At 34.7% G+C, this 23115-nt stretch overlaps 1 protein-coding gene across 1 annotated transcript in view; it reads right to left on the reverse strand.

Annotated features, from left to right (window-relative positions):
* LOC125658506 (cAMP-dependent protein kinase catalytic subunit 3-like) overlaps window positions 1–17315 on the reverse strand; it is a 29473-nt gene extending 12158 nt beyond the window's left edge. Inside the window, exons 1-3 of the mRNA XM_048889782.2 lie at window positions 16934–17315; window positions 5010–5178; window positions 1984–2247 (exon numbers count right to left, since the gene is read on the reverse strand). Coding sequence (XP_048745739.2) covers window positions 1984–2247; window positions 5010–5178; window positions 16934–17051 — 551 coding nt within the window. The 5' untranslated portion in view covers window positions 17052–17315. The remainder of the gene's footprint in view (window positions 1–1983; window positions 2248–5009; window positions 5179–16933) is intronic.
* Between the last annotated feature and the right edge of the window lie 5800 nt (window positions 17316–23115).

Raw genomic sequence — 23115 nt, forward strand, 5'->3', positions numbered from 1 at the left:
TTTTACAGTTTACACTGAGATATAGAAAAAATGCATTTTATTTGAAGTAAATCAATGCATGGCTGAATATAATTATGCAAATGAGATGTTGTGACATTCATTTCCCCTAAGTCCCTCAATAAATATAAATCATGCAGTTGCAAGTTTTCAACTACAATGCAGATTGCTGCGGTATAATCAGAGCTTACAATCAATACCCATATTCAACAAGTTTATAAGATCTTTGATAACTTTCCAAGTCTAAATAAGGACATTTTTTGTTCATTCTAAAAGTGGCCCATTTTTCCGATAACCTATTGCTTTAAACAGGAAACTTGCTTTTTTCCTCATACTAAACTTAAATAGACACAGGGAAACAAACAATTTTATTCAATAGAGACTATAAGTATCTACATTCTGTTTGGTAGAAAATTAAACCAAGACTCCTTCCTTTTTTTCTGCATAATTCAATGTTTGTATACAAGCTCAGGCTACTCATAACATTGTTGTAACTTTTTCTTGGTATGTTTCAGTATAAGATCATCACCAGTCTTGCTGATATTCTTAAAAATAACCTTCCTGCTAAATTTTAATTTAAATTTGTTGATCACTGATAATTAATGTGATGTTCAACTTCCACAATGATTCTTCAATTTTGGGACATGTGAGTCTGAAACAATGAAGAGAATACTTCACAAAATAACCCTCTGTGTGCATCTAAGCAATTAATTATCCCACCATTAAGGATTAGCTCAGCCATTAAGTATGTGATTTCTGTTTGAAGGGTATTTTACTGAGGTTGTGAACACTCTTGGGGATTTACATTTAATGGAGTATTAATGCACTTCTTATTGTGTATTTGATATCAACTACCTGAAATATTGTAAATTATCCAAAAGATATGTATATAAAATATAAAACTATTGCATGTTTACAGCAAATCAATGTGTCAATCTGCACATAACCTCAGTAAATAAAATTGTAACATTTGTGAATCATTTATGTCTCAGGTCAGGTGCCCTAGCTGCTCTCACTTCTTGCACTTAATTTGGGTACACAAGATGAATCCCTGTCTGACATCCATGCATTGTTTACTGGTACATATAAAATTTGATGGCTTTCTGGTCACTTCATTGCTGTACATATTCATAGTTCCAAGCTCTTATCCGTTTTTATAGTTTTAATTTTTGGTACCTATATATCAATTCTATATCAAATGTTGTTATATTCAGTGATATAATCTCAATATATCAAAAACTATATGTAGCTCAAAATGCAAACAGTTTACCAAAGTGAAAATTGTTGACAGATTATCTAATTTTTAGCTGTTGACTGCTCAAAAGATGTTGCTCTAAATTTCCCTCAACAGCCACAGTTTGAATACTTTGTCAACAGATTATTGTGACCTCATTAAGTCGCATTGTTTGGCAGTTTCATTACATAACAATAGATGGACAAAAACATTGAGGGAAATCTTACATTTGAAAAATCTACACAAGCTTTCCAACTACTCCCTCCATCCAATGAAACTTTAATGAGCCTATATGGAAATGGGAGTGACGTCAATTTACATCAGCAAAATATCCACTAGAGGTCCACAATAAAAGGCGTTCATTAGGAAGATGGATTATATATATATCAATTAAAGTCCCTTGATATTTTGTTTTTCATTCAACAAAAGAATTGTTAAGGTTCATCCTTGAGGGGCTTGCATTCAATTATTGTTGCCCTCCTCCACCTTAGTTAACATCTATGTATATTTTTGATTAGGCATATTCATTTCCTCTAAACAATTCATAGCTTAAAAGACTGATAATAATTAAGACCACACAGATGAACACACACACAACTGCTGGACTTCAGATTACAATTTATTGTGATTACAAAATTGTGAATGAAGGACCTCCATTACTGATAGTTTTTGGTGATGGACAAGTGGTACAAAGTTAAAAGATTCAATAGGCAAAAGATTTTTATAGTCTACTAACAGTGTATTCAACTCACCTGTCCTCAAGCTTCTTAGCAAATCCAAAGTCTGTAATTTTGATATGTCCAGTGCGATCCAGGAGGATGTTTTCTGGTTTTAAGTCCCTATACACTATATGTTTACCATGGAGGTAGTCTAAAGCTGACACAATTTCACATGAATAAAAGTTTGCCATACTGTTTGTGAACCTGCCAGAGTTTCTTAAATATGAGAAAAGTTCTCCTCCAGGTACATATTCTAGTAACATGTACAGGAATCTGTCATCGTGATACGCCCACTGCCTGCAAAATTAAGTTAAACCAAATTAAATACATACAACTGACAACCTGATTTTACCATCGTAATAATACTGCAGAAGCATTCATTTACTTGGGATCAAAATATTATAGTTTGAAAATAATAAGTACAATATGACTGTCAAATCCCTGAAATTTGCTGACTCCAAGGTCCATAACTCTTTTAAAAATAGGTCAAAAGAATCCAAACTCAAACTTGTTCTGTAATCCATTCATATAAGTTTATGAGTAACTTCAATAGCTGCAGGGATAACCCAAAACAAGTCTGGACTGTCAATGAACAGATGGACAGATGCATGCACAGGATGACCACAATAGGATTCCTCCATATAGTAGGCAGGACCCTGATAAAGGAGCACAATTTGCACCCATGGGAATTCCAACAAAATGCTGGAAGACTTGATCTCCAAAGACCACATAGATATTGTCAATGAGATACTCCAGCATCTTTTTAATATCAGCTTCAAAGAACCTGTGTGTAGTGTTTAACAAAGTCTTTTTTTTTTCTTCTTTTTTTTTGTTGTTGCTTGAATGATCACCAGATATGTGAATATTTTCATGTGAACAATGAAAATTTAATCTCCATGACATATCCATGACTTTACAGTATTTATATGATGACTCAATGTCTGGTGGCACATCAAACCACCCAAGATACTGCAGCATCCAATTGAAACAAACAACACTAATCATGAAATAATTACATACAATAATACATGCACAGTTTGTTCCTATGTCACCATTAACTTTGTTCAGTTTGCAAAGGAAATGAAAAAAAAATTAATCCTGAGTACAAATATAAAATGATCTGCTTCAACATTAGTGAAATTCTTTGTAAGTGAATTGGAGGCTTTTGTGTGATGTTGCAATTTCTTGGAATTAGTCACAAGAAATTAGAATCATTCTCTTTCATTGCATATGATATTAAAAGTGTTTAGCATATATATGTAAGTTTAGAATATCATAAAGATTTGATGCTAAGGTTACTCATGTGAAGGTTAGATGGGTCTACATTAGAATTAACATTAAACGACTGGGTACACATATTACATTGATTTTAGGTATATCCACATGCAGTTTGCAGTCTATGTAACCTGTAGTTAATGTTGTAAACTTTCTTTCTTTTTTGAATTTCCTTCTTTATAAACTGTCTTACTGTTATGCCCTCTGGGCCCAATATTGGAATAAACTTATCTTATCTATCTTATATATAGAAACAAAATGAACTTCAAACATACAAAGGCCAGTTTTCCAATTCTAGGTGGAGAATATGTGTGTATTGATAGTGTGGACTGCTGGCTCTGAGTGCAAAGTTTACATGAAAAAGCTTCCTGGACAAGTTTCACTTTCAGATACATGCTTATTACAACATCTTGTTTTCTGGAAATTTATTACTCTTGTGAAACATGCAAAGAAAATATAAAAACCTCAATTTTGATTTTGCATGCTTATTGGAAATCTACTTTATCAAGAAACACTTTGAAATTTGATACTACAAATTTACTGAAGGACAAGAAGGCTTTCTTCATGTTGAAAGCAATTATGTTAAACAAGTATCTGATGAAGATGAAGTGGTGAAGGGTTGTAAATTTATGATACTGCTGCTGTTTCACCTTCTACAATTAAGGCTAACAACACAGATTTATGCACACATTTTTTTATCTCAACAAAAAGTGGGTCTTTGTCACGAGAAAATCTCAGCATTCATGCTCAGTTCTGTTTATAGTCACTTTATCACAAATTTCAAAATATTTAATATAGTAGAAAATCTGTGCTCAGTGGCAACAGAACCAATTGGCATTAACATGAATCTCACTTATATTCTATTGAAATTACATAGCTTTGAGGATGGACCTTTTCTCCTCAATAATTATTCAATGTAATTTTTCTGTTTTGAAAAATTGAAGCTGATAATTTGGAAAACAGTGATAACCATGCAAAGTTACTCTTGTAAGATTCTTTGAAGTAAAGTTTATCTCTTTGAAAAAGATTACACAAGTTTCAAACAAAATTTATCAAGATTTTTTTTCACATTCTAGTGAAAATACTGGTGATTAGAAAAGGTGAGCACATTTAAGTGGCAATAAACATATCATTATACATATAACATAGCATAAGTTATCTCCCAATCAACCAATTTGTAGGTAATTTTGTTTTATCATCTGAGTGCAGAAATAAGGGGAGGTAATTAAGTATAATGACATTACTCTATTGCAACTTTGATCAAGACCCACAACATCTGATAGAAATTTGAATCTGCTGCAGTTTTTAAACCCTCCCCCCCCCCTAAAAAATTTATAGTATAGATATAAATTACGTAGCTACTCAGTTTTATGAAGTCAGTCTCTCTCTCACTCCATTTGATTGATATAACTAACTACTACCCACTTGTACAATATATGGTTGTAAAACTTGTGAGCACACTTTTCAACACAAAAGTTGAAAATCATATTTAAACCCAACTTTTTATTTCTAATTAAACAAGAAAATTAGTACTTTGTGTTACAATTCTGACAATTAGAAAGCAATTGTATGACAAGTTACATGAAATATTTCAACATTGCACTAAAAATAGAGAGAAAAATGTAGGGCATCAAAAACCTCCTGTTGGTGTTATGGGATACAATGAGTGTGTTATGATCTTAACTCCAATACAGAATCACTGTTTATAAATAAAATAATATTAACATTGCTAGAAGAAAAATCCTATTTACACAGCACTCATCTACTATATACAATGTACTCACATATTAACAATGAAAGGACAAAGTACTGCTGCCAGGATTTCTTTCTCGTTCTTGACATGTTCTATTTGCTTTAGTCGAATCACCAAGGAAATCTGTAGGACCTTCAGTGCGGAATACTCTTTAGATTCTTTATTTCGACATAGAACTACACGACCAAATGTACCGGTACCTGGAAAAAACAAACATTTTTTGTATCAAACAGTGGTCAATTTTAACCAGACTCTTGAGAAACCTTTATTTCTATTGATTTCTACACTACATTATTCATATATCCTCATACTAGTATAATAATAATCTATAGGTTGGGGGAAGGGTAATTTAACTGTTTACAGATCGAGGTTCACAGTGCTTGAATAACTTCAGCCAATCAAAGGCTATGACAGCAATATTAAAAGTTCAGATCACTCCAAACTTTACAACATTTCTGCAGGACCATAGGAGGAACATGATAGTTTGTATAAAGTATGGTGACTGGAGGGAAACCGTATAATTGATTTTGTCTCAGCCAATCAAAACCCATGACACACATACCGACATACAGACCATGGACATCAAGTAATGGCAATATACATAAAGTTCACACTGGCCTTCTACCAGGCAATGTAAAACCATATGAAAGGCCAAACATTTGTATGTTTTGTTAAAATAGCTTTAATGAATCAATGTAACATTTTAGTAATTATGAGCAACTTTTAATAAATAAGACCTTTTAATGTTTTCACTTAAATACATGTACCATCACTAATAGTGTATACATGTACTGTATAATTTATCCATGGGCATTATATAGTCTTGAAATTATGGGCACCTGATCTAGATTTGTTATTGAAATGTGACATCAGTAAAAAATTACAACATCTCCTGCATCACTCTCCATCGAATCAAGTGTTCTACCCCTTTATATTTAGTGTAAAAAAAACAACCCCATTGGTTATTTGATTAATCATGGTAAGTTTCCCTTAGCAACTAATTATTTCCCTTTTACTGGGTCTTAGAAAATAGTGGCTGACTCAGAGAGAACAATAAACTTGTTATTCTTGAACCCTGATAGCCATGAAATCTCGGAGAATCTTGAAAAAATCCAAGACATTCTCAAGAAGTACTTACAGAGTTAGGAAATCACTCTGCGAGAGTGAAGCCAGCATATAGGTATGTGAATACAAGTACATATCAATCATTTATATGACAATGAAGTACACAGAGGTCACAGCTGCACGCCTGGAATCCATGCAACTTTACTGATTAAGTACTGACAGAAAATTGTACTGTGTCAGCAGTCTTAAGCATCACAAACTAGCAGCTTATGGTCACAAAAACTAACACTATTCCAGATAAAATACTGTGTTTACTTTAAAAAAAAAAGTCACAGGCACAACATAAGGAAGGGAGAAAATGCAACGGATCAGACCAGAATTCGAATCCGGGCCCCCTGAATCTCTAGTCAGGTGCTCTACCAACTGAGCTATCTGCGGCCACCTAAAGTGATCAAACTTGGCTGACCGTTACATTTACATGTAACAGTACAAGAAATCATGTGACACCTTCACTCATAAAGTGAAAATAGTAGCACATCATAGACAGCCTGCATGTTGCCAGCATTACTAATGATGGTAATAGTTATACAATATTTTCACTGACTACATCAAATACACTATAACAGATAAATGTTTGGTATAGTAAACCTATTTCTGACATATGGCATTCAAATCATAAAGAACCAATGCGACCAGAGTAAAAGTAAGGTATTGGTGCATCTATGTTTGAGAGAAATTAAGCCAAATATTTTAAAACATGATTTCTTAAAATAAAAGACGATATTTGTAAAAGTCTCCCACGAGATTTGAACACAAAACAGAAATATCATCAAACAAGACTAAATGTACTTCTAGACCATTAATTTATTACTGTATTGGGAAAAATAAATCGCGGTGGAAATTTTCGCTATATTTGCGGTCTAGACAAATCCGTGAATTTAGGAAACTGAATATTTTTTTGTCAAAATTATAGGTGTGATTATTTTTTACTTTACTTAAACTCTCTGAAAAATATAGTGATCAATTCAAATCTGCAAATTTATGAACCCGCAAATGTATCTAAAATGAAAAAACAGCGAAATTATTACAACCCGTGAAATTATTCCCTTATAAAGTAAATAGTCGCAAGTCCTAAATTGTATTATACAGTTATTACTTTAAATGAATGAATTAAAACTTTTCTGAGGCTTGATTTTCAATATTTTCTTTAAACAATATTTTGCATTTAGAGTGAATGATGTACAATAAAGTTGAAAATTCCAGTATGTAAAGTTTGTCGTAAGTCGTAAGTTCTTTTGTAAAACGCGCCCCTGGAATTAAGGATAAATCACTGTAACTACGAGAAAATTGATTGATTGATTGATGTTTTCCGCCACACTCAACAATTTTTCAGTTTATCTGGTAGCGCCCAGTTTTTATTGGTGGAAGAGAGAACCCAGATACAATGTACCTGGGAAGAGATCACCAACCTTCCGAAAGTAAACTGGGAAACTTTCTCACTTACGGCGCGAGCGGGATTTGAACCCGGTAACTACTAGAAAAAAAGAGATTTACAAATTGTCTCAAGCCACCATTACAAGTCCATTCTACCCCCTTCAAAATCATAGAGATCAAGAATTAATGTGTAATTGCCTGTGGTTTAAGACGTTGTCTGTCAGACCTTTTTAAACATATTATCTTTATTGGAAATACAGTGGCCAAAATAAGACAAAAGACGTCTGAATGAGATGAATGAATTTATAATACTCAGCCCATTCCGAGAAATACTTTTATTTCCTTTGTCCAAAAATAAAAACATATCTCTTACTTTAATATATCAATAATATTTAAAGCCTAATTTTTTATTCTGTCAAAAGTGTCATCATTATAAGCCACATCTAAAGTCTCTTTCACACAATCACGGATCAGGACCCCATTGATGGCGGATAAAAAACTCCAGTCATTTGAGGTGATCTGGTGTCTTTGGATTCTGTGACGTCGTAACGCCGAAGTCAACACAATCTTATGATACAGATGCATAAAATGCCAGTTTCTCTAAAGATAAGGACGGCAGCTACCCGTACATCCCAGTCAGTGGTGGTGTGATCACGGAGCATACGGAAGATCACGGTTTCTGCCGGTCCATCCACGGTTGTTTCACGGAGATACACGGTCTTTCTCCCCTGCGGTTATCGTGACTGTCTGTGTAGTTTCTAGGAACAATCCGTGTACATTCCATAGACATCCGTGTTCTTTAGCAGAAAAATTGTGTACATCGAGGACCCCAGACTTTACATGGATACTTACTTTGGTGGCTACACAAACCTCTCGGTTGATGCATCAAGGTATACAGAACCTTATATGAATAAATACAGAGAATTTTCTTTGATTAGCTTGACCAAGCCGAATGGTCGGCCCATACGCCACTGAATGCATATACGGTTTGTACACGGTGATGACGGATTGTCAAAGACCATCACGGACTGATGATCCGGGGTATCATCCGAGAATGTGTGAAAGGGGCTTAAGGAACAAATACCATATGTGTAACTTTAAAATCAAGACAGCATTTATAATACTGCATGCACTCAAGTTTGAATTGAGAGTAATATTGTGACAATCATGAATGGTTTTAAATAGATCTTTTTCAAAATCTACTTTTCTTGTTCATTAGTAATTACTGAATATTCAATTGTAGATAATATTAGTTTTAAATAGCACCTAATGAAGTAGTACATGTAATCTTATCATATTGTGTAATTAAGATTGAAGGTGAATTGTGATCAATTCATCAGGTGCAAAACAGGGCAGAGAGTTTTGAGGCCCATGGTAGTGTTTGTTGTTGTGGGTTAAAATTGTTGGGTTTTTTTCAATTTTCAAGGTCCACAGTTTCAAGTGCAATACATCATGCACACATACAACAGGACATGATTTTGTGGCCCACAGTTTTTCCCTCATTGAAAGAATTAAATTCCATCCAATGATATTTAGCTATATCATTATACATAATTAATATGTTTATACCTAAAACTCTATAGAATCTCCTCAACCTTAGGTGAAGAACCTTCAATTAAATAGGAATTAAAATTTACTAGTTACTATTGCCGGATCTGAGATTACAGCAACACAGCCAAACAGATTGATAAAAAAATGTTGTTTAAAAAATCTAAAATTATTCCTATAGGTTTTAAAGGGTTTGTTATGGATGCCAGCTATCCTCCCCCATGAATTTAGATTTGGAAGATATTGATTTGAGTGTTCAGTTCATATTTTTTACAATTTGTGTTTGTTAGTATACCGCTTACTGAATCAATGAAGGACAATAAAAGATTTTTTGTGTTTAGGGTCCATGGTGGTATACAGAAATGATAGTGTCAGAGTTTTTTAAATGAGACTATGACGTCAAAGTATTTAAGTACACAATGACAAGGCAGTGTTGAGAACAATTCTAAAGGCTTCTTCAGAATGAGGTTGTACATGTATTCAATATATGGACTGGTTCAACACCATGTTGTATCCGATATATGAACCCATTTAATCATACTACTGCTTTAATGATAAATTGGTGTGCCTCTAACTAAAACTGGCCTAAAGTTTGAGCAATTTGATCCATAGTTCGAATTTTTGCAAGTTTTAAGTGTACTAATATGCTGCAACAGACTGAACCAACTCTTAAAGGAAAACAGAGTCTTCTTCCTGATTTCCACTTTATTTGTGTTAAGCTTAAAGCAACATAAGTATACTGTATTGGTTTAGGATATAATGAAATTGTTAATGCTCTCTGGAATATTCCCCACATTTTGTGTTGTAAGAATGTCAAGGTCTGAGCTAAGCTAGCAGAGGATATATATATATATTTAAGAAATTAGGAAATAAATTCCAATTTAATGAAGGACCTCCGTGGCTGAGTGGTTAGAGCATCGCGCTCAAAATCACACGGCCTCTCACCTCTGTCGACGCGGGTTCAAATCCCGCTCGCGCCGGTAAGTGAGAAAGTTTCCCAGTGTACTTTCGGAAGGTCAGTGGTCTCTTGCCAGGTACATGTACATTGTATCTGGGTTCTCTCTTTCACCAATAAATACTGAGCGCCACCAGATAACTGAAAAATTGTTGAGTGTGGCGGAAAACATCAATTAATCAATCCAATTTAATGAGCTAATCCTGCAGAGGGTAGATATATATATTACATGTATATTTAAGAAATAAATTCCATATTTGAAATTTATGCATGAGGGTATGAACTGTGAATGCTTCACTCTGGCAGTACTTCATGAAGCAGTGGCAAGAATTCCATCATTTATCAACTTTGTCTAGATAGTGGGGCAGTCTAGTGTGCTGGTCCTATGCTGCTAGGAGATTTGGTTCCCCAGGTCTGGGGTAGGGGTGGAAATGGGTATCCATATATTAATGAATTTCTCTCTGCTTAAATGCTAAATATTTATTCACTTCGAGCAGTAACCTTTATCTAAGAGATATATATCAAATATCTTATATACTTGATGCAACAAAACACTATGCCCCTAAACAAAATGCCAAGTTCAAGTGTGGTATATAATTAAAACTTCCTTGATAAATGACCTTGACCTTTATCAGTGACATAGATTTGACTTTGACCTCTCAGTTCACTAATTATGACGTATTTCTCTGCTGTGGACAGACCGGCAAAACAGAAAGACAAAGAGACAGGCAGACATTTAGACCAATCACAATATGCCCCCCCCCCCCAATACTTGATATCTGGGGCATAAAATCAAGATGTGTTTTGAACTACTATGAACCTAACCATGGCTAAGTGTCAATGTGACAATATGACCTTTGTGTATAACCTTCAACTTGCCCTGGAAAACATTTTATCTTCAACATCAATTCACCAAACATATATCTATATTGTCTATCAAGTTTGTGTTTAAGTTTACATACAGACACACAAACACAGAAACAGCAGTAAAATATGCCCCAAATCAATAGAATCATGTCCATATTCTACCAATATATCACTACCACTACCTCTAACCCAGCTACAACCAAGCACATCAACCAGTTCAAACTTCACCATGATTATGTGATCTCTAATAATCCTCAAGCTATAACTACTTTCATGTACTAATTTATTCAAGATGCATTTTACCTAGAGTTTTTACAACTGATTTTTCCAATTTTCCCATTTCTATAAGTAACATACCCGGTACACATATGTATTGGTAGCTGTATGAGAACAATATTACAATATCAAAGTTAATCCTGTTACAAAGTCATCCGTGAAGGGAGCCAGTAATATATCATTTATGGTATTTTTGGTATGTGAGCCGAGAACTGTGTTCAAACCTTCAGTTATCATTTGTGTGACCATTTCTCAAATTAGAAGCATTCTTGAATGCAGAAATAGATTTCTCATAAATACACAATAATAAATACCATCTGTCTGTGTTGAAAGAAATCCCAATGTGTTCAAACATAGCACTACTTGTATGTACTTAACCCCCAGTCAGGCAGGTACTGTGCTGTAGTTTTTGTGGCATTTGACGTCAAACTTTTCATATATTTTCACTACACACATTCTTGTATATTGATGTACACATAATAAGACCTTTATTGTTCAAGTTAAGTATAATAATAACATTTTCTAAACTTTGCCAAGCACAAGATCCCACCATTTCCACTCCTAAGGCTAATCTGCATGGTAACTTATTTTTATTTATATATATCTGGTATAAATAAAAATAAACTATGTAGTACACAAATTAATGCTCTTTTACTCACTGATTCATGTTTATAAAAGGCACTATTTTCAGATTTACAAATGAAAATTGGTAATTTTCAGAAGAGAAAATTGTGATTTCTGGATTTTTCCCCTCCAATGTCATATCTATTTCTGATAAATGAGAATATAAGCCTTTCTTCCATATGAAATGCATTTATTTCTGCACTGAATGCTGTCATCAGATTCTACAAAATCAATTCCTACCAGTCTCACAAAGCTGACATGTGACAATGAACTACGTATGCAGGATGTTTAAAAATTGATAATAAATGAATAAACTTTCTTTTATCCTCTGTGCCTTGTAGAACTTTATGATTTTTGTGTTTGTAAACCTTAAAATCCCATTTGTACCAAAAGTACAAAAGCCGAGTTTCACGTAGTACTACATATCATATAACTGAAAATTAAAAGGAAAAAGTAGATAATAAGAATAAAATAAATGTTTATAACTTGTGACCTAGCTTTATCTGCACAAATTTTTCATCCCTTAAGCACTTCAGAAGTTAATTGTCTTTTAACTTGACTAGTCTTAACACATGAGGACTATATATATAATATCTCTCAACATCGCTCATCCAAAGTGATGTATTCAAAACACAGCACATCATAATGCCACATTCATACAAACTTCTACAATCTTTACATCATATATTTACAGACCAGACTATGATTCTAACTGACCTTGACTTAACTAAACCAAATGACCTTGGGCCAAAGGGAACATGGTATCATAAACACAAGTTTGATTCCCAATTCAACTAAAATCAATTAAGATATGTTCAGTGGCCTAAATGTACACTCTGGCTAAAACCAGACAGATATTATCTTAGACATTGTCAACTTTGACCATGTGCTTGTGATACATACATGTGTCTTCTGGTGTTCAAAGCTGCAAAGATTCTGTTATCGATAAAGGTGTGAAACTTTAAAATGCACGCCTTTAGAGGTATTAAGAACAAGTTTACTTGTTTGACACTTTTAAGTATTAAGAATTTAATTTAATCCATGCGACAAATTAATACTCCCTAATTATTTAGAATAATTATCCCTGTAACACATTGCATAGACCTGCATAGAAAAGTATGTTATTCTTAATGCTTCCATGGCATTGGTAGGGTCGACATGTCTCATAAGAAAAAGAATTCACACATGCAATATTTGGAATTATTTTTTTAACTAAAGCTCACAGTGATCAATTTTAAATTCCCAATGGTTTATCTGTATCTCCATTTTCTTTTCATTTATAACACACGAGAGCAATTGTTGATGGCTCTGAGGTGATATGTTCTAGACATGTAATACAAGTACATGTATTTATCACGAGTTTCAAACTATGTTTTTGTTGAATCCCTAGTAGAAGCTGACCTCAATTTCAGATGCTATAAAACAACATACATAGTGAGAGCAGGTGCTTTTCAAGTTATCAAGTACATTGACTATTTACTATACACACACATATATATATATATATATCTATTCTATATAAATCAGTCGCTCATGATGCCCTCGTTATTGCGTAATCCATTTCATGACCAGATACAATGACGATAACCACTTATTAATAACTACATATGACATGCATGTGTATTGTAATATCAAGCTTTATATGATTATCTCATCCCCACTGCTCCCCACCCCCATCACAAAAACCATGACAGATATATCTGAACCTTGAAACCAATGCCACATGCAACAAAAGTCTGACCTATTACTATTTCCATGACCTTTTGCTTCAGCAACACAGGAATGATTTTATCTTGGACAGATTATAAAAGCATGGGTAAAAATGGAAGCTGATCTCAGCATAATGAGCTTACTGTCTTGTTTACCTGGCAACAGATTACTAAAATTAGCCCTCTGCGAGGAGTTATGGGGTACAGGCACTTCTGGAAGTGACCCCTGCCGCAGAATGACTCATTCTCTGTAAAAACAAGTTCACCTGTGTATACACTGGCTTCATATTTTTGCTCAGGAAGAGATCACTTTTATCTTCCTTTTAGTGATTTTCCAACTGTCTTGCTTTTCATTTATTATCTATCTGGTAGGATTTTCATTTTCCAGAAAAAAATACAATATCAAACAATGTATGCATGTAATAATTAATAGACTGCTGCAGATTTATGGGGGCATATGTCAGCATTTGCTTTGTAAATACTTTCAAAGTTTTTCCCCCATTGATTATGCTACCTGGAGCATCAATCATCAAAAGTAAGCATTTCTACAAGTTTTATCTTTTTACCACTGTATATAAAGCAGTGTTCTTAAAAGGTTACAAGTTATCCATAACTGAAAGACAATTCATCAATGGAAAATGTTTTGGGCCCATGAAAAAATCATATTGTGCAGGGCATGTATATATATATCATTTCTCTATGGACTGAATGCATAAGAGAGAGAGGGGGAGAGAGAGGGGGGAGAGAGAGCTCTTCATCTAACCTCAGCCGTATCTGACCTTCTAAACAGTTTTTAGTGACCTGTTTTAAAATATACTCAGCATCTCCATATACTTTCAATATGTATGGTCATATCTATCAACATGGTGAGAATTGACAAAGATGTAGATTCACTTGGAACATTTCAAGTAAAGAATGGAATAAAGAGAATAGGGAATGACTAAAACCAGAGCTGATAGCAGAATGGTGTAGGTGGAAAGACTGTTGCAAACTGCTGCTCAGGAAATAGACATGAGGAGTCTAGCAGCCTGATGTCCTACTTGGCACTGAGTTGATATGTAACCTATTAATTAGGTAAAGGTAACTAGTAACAGGAAGAAATAAAATCATATGGCAAACCAGACCTGGATTCAAACCCGGGCCCCCTGAATCTCTCGTACTTCACTGATAAAGAGCTATTTGGCTGTTGGTGATTGAACCAAGTTGACCACCTTATATATCTCCCCTCTTTAAAGATCTTTAGCCTCAGAGACACCCATCCACTGGCAGACACCCCCCCCCCCCCCCCCCCCCCATCAAACCAGACTAAGATTCAAACCCTGGTCCCCTGAATCTCTAGATAGTTAGGTGCTCTTCGGACTAAGTTATCTGGCCACTGTCAACCAAAGGCAGATGAGCACTGCAGTGTCAGGCATAATACTGTCAACTGTTCACAGAATATGATATTCCTCTTGTCTACTAAAAATGTTTGATTTTGAACTGTCAGAAAGGATAAAGACATTATGTACATGGCTCACAGTAATTTAACCTCAATTTGGTGATAATTGAAAGCCTTTGGAAGTTGTGGAGAGCATGTTCATTATGTCTATGTCGGGAGGTCATTCACAGCAATCTTTTAAATCAGCATATTTGCAGCATTATTACTCAAATAAGTGATATATAGATATATGTATATGTTTATTTTTTCCCCAGTGATATTGTGTGTATATTTTATGTATATATTTTATATTATGTTATCTATTTTTCTATTCTCTCATTTATCTGTCTGTGAATGTGTTATACAGGACCACAATGTAAACTAGTCATTTGTACTGATTGTGCTATCCTGTCTAAATAAAGAATTTATTATTATTACCTTCCACATATTTTTATCAAAACCCTGAACATTTCAGCTATCTGAGAAAGGTCAGGGCTTTGATGTCATATAAACCATTTTATAACATAGGCCCTACTGTTGTCTGATATGTTTCCATAAGCAAGATGCAACGTTAAAAAACTATGGGGGGGGGGGATTAGAGTGTCACAAAATATTTCAAAAGTCATGACAAAATATATCTGTCATGTAACAATAACAGTAGTTAAGACCTTTAGAATTCAATCCTTTAGTTGCAAATATAGATCTGAAGCAATTAGTTTCAGGTTGTATAGGACTAATTTTCTCCTGACCTACAGAGCTGAGGCATATAATATACCCAGTCATTCACGAGGGATTGCTAAAGCCAACATTTTCTTCCAGTCTTGAAATGTTTAAATTTCCCTAAACTGAAGAAAATTTCAAGCAAATAATTATTTAAACCATGTACTTCAATATATACTAGGGTATATCTATCCTATTGCATTTCATTATTTAAATACTCTGTTGAACATTAGCTGTATAATTGAACAAAAGACAACTTGGTCAAATAGAACCATGATCATTGTTTGAAGTAAATACACTGGGTTAGGTTGTAATGCACTGTCAAAAGAACCTCTTGGCAATGAATTCATTTTATATTTTAACTCTGAAGTTTAACTCGACATTGATAATCAAACTGTCATGTATATGTCATGCCCAGAATCTGAAAATCAGGATATGCCTGCATGGTCTATCTCTGTCACAATATATGTATCCAACAGATTCCCTGCATGTAATTTAAATCAAGTCCCAAATGAATAAGTCTTTTTATATATATAATTTAAAACAAAATCCACTTGAATCATTTGGCAAAGTCTGTTAAATTATGATCTATGAGAAGATGATAAAAGTACAAAAGGTTGATCACGATAAGTATTCATTACTTTATTCAATTCAATAATATAAATCCTTGTGTGATGTGCGAACAAATAAATCAAATACTGAAATTTCAAATACTAAGATCGATGTACTGTACACTTGTAAGTGTGGGACAGAAAATGGACATTCTCCATTGAAAAAAACAATTCATTCCGCAAACAAAGGAAACCAGAAACAAGTAAAGACAAGTCTCCATAAAGAGATATCATTAGGTCTTTATTAATTGATTCTGGTGTTTGGTATATAAGTACTAGGTCTAGTATTAATTGATTCTGGTGTTTCGCACATTTTTTGTTTGCATGTCTCTACATTTTTAAAAGCTGTGATAACACTTTACCAATTTATTTTTGGTTTAAACAGATAGAATTATAAATAATCTGCTGATTAAAATGTTTGTAATTATCATCTGTAACACATCATGCAATACATGTACTGATTTAATATACATAAATGGAATCTTTTCAATTTATGATATTTATTTGGACTAAGAAAATCTTGATGTACATGCATGCTCCCTTTTCACAGGCAGTGTTTTGAATGTTCATTTCTGAATTAATCAGTTATGCACACACACACACACACACACTCTCTCTCTCTCTCTCTCTCTCTCTCTCTCTCAGTATCACATTCTTAATTCCTACTACATAAAATTTGGATCCGCCAACACTTCACTTCCATGTTACTTGTTAAGAAAAATTACTTACCCACGGTACTCAGAAGGTCGTAATTATTAATATTAGGGGAAGGTTTTCCGTCTGCTTCCGTCACATCCTTCTTAACAGAAGATCTGAGACGCGCTTTGGAAACTTTCGCACTCGCCATTCCTTTTAGAATAAATCGCGAAGCCGAAGTTGACAATTCCAAATTCAGTCTTTCCAAGTCCAGTCAAGAATAAATTTCAAGTTTTCCATTTGAGAGAGAGACGAGTTCAATTAAAACCTCAGGGAGTCGTTAACCTAGTCCTGGTGGACAAAGCAGTCAAAGATGATTCCATAACATCTGATCTTTCGATCTCTCCTACGAAAACTGCACCTACTCTCAACTCCTATTCGCACATAAATGTTTTGATCGCGATAGGAACAGAGTGACTTCCCTTTGCAATATAGTCTGTTTCTAAATTTATACACGGGTGGCTTCACTACCCCCCTTTTGTTCAGATCCCACACCTTAAAGAGGCTTATCCTCAACCTTTTAAGAAATATGGTCTTTACATGATTTGAGACGCATGCTTTATTTCGTGTTTACAAATTGTTATTGATGTCTTTCTCATATATGTTATTATTGTGTAAATATATATTCTTTGTAGCCTATAATAACAATACAATTATATATATTATATTATAGTATAGTATAGTATAGTATATATATATATATATATATATATATATATATATATATATAAGTAATTGTCATGATTTAGAAGAAAAAAATGTAGCGATATGAAATATTGCAAAGAGATAACATTTTATTCATTATGTTGATTTTTTTTAATTCCAAAATTACATATACTTATAAAGAGTAAGTACTCTTAAATCAAACTTCGTATTAAAAAATCCTTCATATCTTTACAATAGATTATGATATAATTACCTTCTGTTTAGATTATACTGTGAACACAAGTCCGAGATCAGTGCTTTAATTCACCAAAATTGATCAAGAAATGAGTGCAGGAAAATTGTTTGAAAATATATGGTTTTGTATGATTTTATTGGGGGGGGGGGGGGTTGTGGCCAAGTACTGTATATAACTGTAACCATTTTCATTTTCAAAAAAATATATCAATGCCTTGATAAACGAAAAAGGTCATTATTTTGCACCCATTCTATGTTTGGAGGAATGCACCCTTTGGAGAAAATACTAAATAGGTGCAAAATAATGGTATTTTTATGTTTATTGGTAAACTAGAAGGTGAGTGGGTGGGGTTGGGTGATACATATGATCATGTCCACAGGCAGCTGTGATTGCAATTGCAAAAACTTGCATGCAATTTGTTAACCAATCTCTCTCTCTCTCTCTCTCTCTCTCTCTCTCTCTCTCTCTCTCTCTCTCTCTCTCTCGTAATACTTAATGGGAAGAACTATATATATCATACCTATAGTTGTACAATGTGTACCAAAATAAGCAACACCTGAACATCATGCACGTCAATGGCGTATCCAGACAATTCTCAACGAGGGCACCGTAAAAGGCTTGGCGTCTGTCTTGAAGCCTCTAGTGAAACCATGGTGGGGGCTACCTGACATTACTGAGTTCAGACAAAATAAATTATATATTTCAGCGTTTTTTAAAACATATAACATATTTCTTCTTTTTTTAAGGAGGTGGGGGATATAGTCGATCAAGGAGGCGCACACTGCATGTAACATAATAAAGCTGCATAAATAGGTCAAGTCATTGATAAACATAAATGCACAAGGATGACAATATAGCTCTTTATACAACTGGATTAAAAAGGCCCAATGAGTGAGTTTAGATATTTAGCATAACTTTAATTACGAAAAGAATGACCTTGTAAATAATGTAAATAAAAACATGAATAGAAATGTAAGAATCATGAATTAAGTAACTCATTAGTTTACAAACTGTCCCAAACAAATTCTAAAACATGTCTATCGGTGCAGTGAGGTTCCATTATTTCGGGGACAAAATATGGGTCGCACTATAGTGATTGTTCAACGATATCGTGTGTTTATATAAGTTTCCCTTGGGGTGCTTCAAGGTTGACAGCAATACTGACTATTGGAGGGATTACGGGTGCATGTTATACAATTCTCTACAGCGTGAATATATAAAACTTTCAGAAAAGTGGGAAGGGGTGCCATGAGACCGTCTAAAGCACGCCAAAACTTACTTCAACTCGTTTCGTAGGATCGCTTTCTATGTAACATCGCAAGGATTGTGATTTCACTGACTATGCTAAAACCCGCCTCATAAATGAACCACCATTTGTCCGTCGTCCGTATGTCTGTCCGTAAACTACTAGCATTCGCATTTTTACTTCACCAGCCGTGAGTCACGGAGCCAATTTCAACTAAACTTACGATAAACTATTCTTGGGTAAAGGGGATTCAAAACTGTTCAAATGAAGGGTTAGATCCTTTTCAAAGTAGATAGAATTGAGAACTAAAAAATATGGTAACTTCTTCTAAGATAATCTTCGCAAGAACCACTGGACCAGAGGGGAAAACCCAAAACTTTGATGAAAACTTCCTTAATGAGTGGAGATTCAAAATTGTTCAAATCGGTAGGATATGAGACCACAATAGGGGATCCACGTTCTATCTGGGGATATACGGGACAAATTTCAAACCATGGCCCCCCTCCTGTGAACAAAATAGGGGGACGCAGGTTTTTTGATGGGAATAAACATGAAAATAATCTAAATTTTATTCTCAAGAGCAACACTGTCATGTCATATTAATACGCAAGCATCAATGGATAGTGCAGATTTATCTTTGTTCAAATCATGCCGCAAGTGAGTCTACAAATGAGGATAGAGGTTTTACGTGAGGGTATATAAAAATTCTTTTAAAATCTCCTTAAGAACAACAGGGCCGATTAGTCGTTATTAATATCCAAGCATCCTATGGAAGTATAGATTCGATGCTTTTTCGAACCATGCCCCCCCCCCCCCCCCAAGCATCCTATGGAAGTATAGATTCGATGCTTTTTCGAACCATGCCCCCCCCCCCCCCGCCCCCCGGAACAAAATGTGTCAAGGGAGTTTATAGGACACAATCTCTACATACCTTCTTTGTAAGGCATGCAAGCAGGACCATGGTTAATCATATCAACAAGCAAGCATTCTCAGGCAATTTCAATTTATTCAAACCATGGCCACGAGGGTAGGATGGGACTACAATATGAAAGTTTCACGTGGCAATATCTAAGGGAAGTTTTGAAAAATATCTTCTTCTCAAGACCGGCATGGCCATTGTTTGTCATTGTTAATGTACACGCATAATCGGGTACTACAGAATAAGTGTTCTTCAAATCATGCGGGAGAGGGTTAAGATGGAGCCTCAATAGGGGATCAGGGATTTACATTTCTTATCAGGAATACTGATTAGATATATATCAATATGTAAGTATTCCACTGTAGTGCAGATTCATGTTTGACTGGGATTGGTTTAGATATAAAATCAGTTTTACATGAAAATAAATGACAATATTTTCAAGAGTTACTGAGCAGGGTCACACTAAATCATATCAATAAGAAACGTTCTGGATTCGGTGTTGTTGAATTACTTTTATTGGGAGAACTTGCATTTTTTCCCCCTAAAACCATTAAAATTTGCGTCATTTTATTAATTTCACCTTATTAAAAATGACAGAAAATAGTGAAAATGACTATATAGGAGACATATTTCGAATTCAAGCCCTATAAAATCTGTAAAATCCAGGAGCTTCCGGGGGCTTGGCCCCTGAACCTTCACTAGGGCTTCGCCCTGTACCCACTGGGGCCGCGAGGCGGCCCTCCAGACCCCCTTCCTCATAAAGTTATGCCCCCTAATCACTATTCCTGGACCTGCCCCTGTATATGCTTTAGAATAAGTCAATTTTGTATAGTAAGATATTGCCGAGACTAACTCGGATTGTCAATAATTCCATTACATTCCACAAAAAATATACTACTTTTATTTTTGTCATTTCTCTGTGTTACATTTAATTTTGTCGGAATATATATATATATATATATATAGAGAGAGAGAGAGAGAGAGAGAGAGAGAGAGAGAGAGACACAAGTACAAATCACAGGCATTTGGGCATGGATCATGATCATTGAATCATTCCACCCGCATCCACCCCCATACCTTATTACCTAGTTTTTTTCCTGATCTTAGATAGACTTGTTTTTATCTCACCTGAACTGAAAGTTCAAGTAAGCTTTTCTGATCGCCTGTTTTCCGTTGTCTGTTCGTCTGTCTGTCCGTCTGTACAAATTTTGCTCATTTTCGACTTCTTCTCCAGAACCATAAAATGACACAAATTTTAATGGTTTTGGGAAAGAAATGTAAGTTCTCTCAATAAAACTAATTCAATAAAACAAAAGATTTTGTCACTTATTACTCCGAGAGTGGAAGAAATCATTGCATCTTTTATCGTTTAAATTTTTCTAAAAACCACGATTTACCTTCAATTTGAAATGTTTAGAGGGAGGGGGTATCGGCTATGCCCTCCATTAAATCCGCTACTGGTATACATATGAAAATCGTGACTTGAAATAATGTAGTGATTCTATCAGTGTTTGATTATGAATAAAACCGTGCTATATAATTGTGGCAGTGTTTGATTATGAATAAGACCGTGATATGATTGTGGCAGTGTTTGATTATGAATAAGACCATGATATAATTGTGGCAGTGTTTGATTATGAATAAGACCATGATATAATTGTGGCAGTGTTTGATTATGAATAAGACCGTGGTTATGAATTAATAAGGCAGTGATATGATTCTATCAGTGTTTGATTATGAATAAGACCGTGATTATGAATTAATAAGGCAGTGATATGCTAGATCTGTTTATTGCACTGTTTGGATCTTTTTCACACAAAAATAAATAGATAAATAAAAGTACAAATAAATAGACTATTAAATCGCAGTTTGATCTTATATAGGCCTAACTATATATATGTCGTTTGGGTGGCAAAGTGATTAATGCACTCGCTTAAATTTTCGTCACGTCGACCTGGGTTCGATCAGCAGTGGTTGTATGTGAGAAGGTGGATCGTCACCCACTAGGACACGCAAGTACCCCCCCCCCCCGGTTGTCCGGTTTCCCACGACGAAAAAGACCCCCACGCGCCAATATCTGAATCGACAAAAGATCCGAATCGAAGCGACGAAAGACATTAATTTGCTTGTCAATCGCACAGGCATTTGTTTCTGTAAATAAAGCTTTGACGTCTGCATAAGAATTAAGTGTTCATTCTTAGTACACACGTCATAGCTGTATTTACAGAAACAAGTGCCTGTGACTAATCGTCCTTCTCATATTCATCCCAGACGCGTTCAGATGTGATATTTTGTATGCAGCAACTATAGAATATGTACATTTTTTGACACGCAGAAAAATAGACACACTATTCACTTTGTTGGTTTTTTTGTCAAGGTTACTCCAAGGTCACAAATTAATCTTTTTAAGAGAACTTTTCAAGGGAATTCCATTAGCGGAGACAAGTTGTACATACTTAAGATTCATTACTGATTTTGTTTAAATTTGCCTCATAATAATTATGTTTGGATAAATTTCTGTCTATTCGCAGAGACACAAAAAACTAATAGATACTGGCAAAATCAACAAGATAATCATACTATGCTGTCTGACGTGTTTTATGCTTATTGTTGGGCCGTTCTTGGCGCACTGATTAATCTGAAGTAGAGTCCTGCGGATTGCTCCGTTTGCCTGATGGTGATGTAGTCTCACGGCGGGTGTGACCGGTCGACAAGGGATGTTTACCCCTCCTAGACATCTGATCCCACCCGTGGTATATCCAGGGGTCTGTATTTGCCCAATTATTTACTTTGTGTTCCTTACATGAGTTACGAGATTGGTCGGTATCTTGTTTAGAAAAATGCACTAAACGATAAAAGAAGCAATAATTTCTTCCACTCCCGGAGAAAAAAAATTACAAAATCTTTTGATTTCTTGAATTACTTTATTGGGAGAACTTAATTTTTTCCAAAACCTCTTATAATTTGCGTCATTTGACTAATTTCACCCTATCAAAAATGATAGAAAATTTAGTACAAATGACTTGAATAGGAGACATATTTCAAGCCCTATAAAATCTGTAAAAATCCAGGAGCTTCCGGTGGCTTCGCCCCCTGGCCCCCCACCAGGGCTTCGCCTTGGACTCACTGGGAGCTTCAAGGCGGCCCCA

Source organism: Ostrea edulis, chromosome 9 (genome assembly GCF_947568905.1).
Source record: "Ostrea edulis chromosome 9, xbOstEdul1.1, whole genome shotgun sequence".
Lineage (NCBI taxonomy): Eukaryota > Metazoa > Mollusca > Bivalvia > Ostreida > Ostreidae > Ostrea > Ostrea edulis.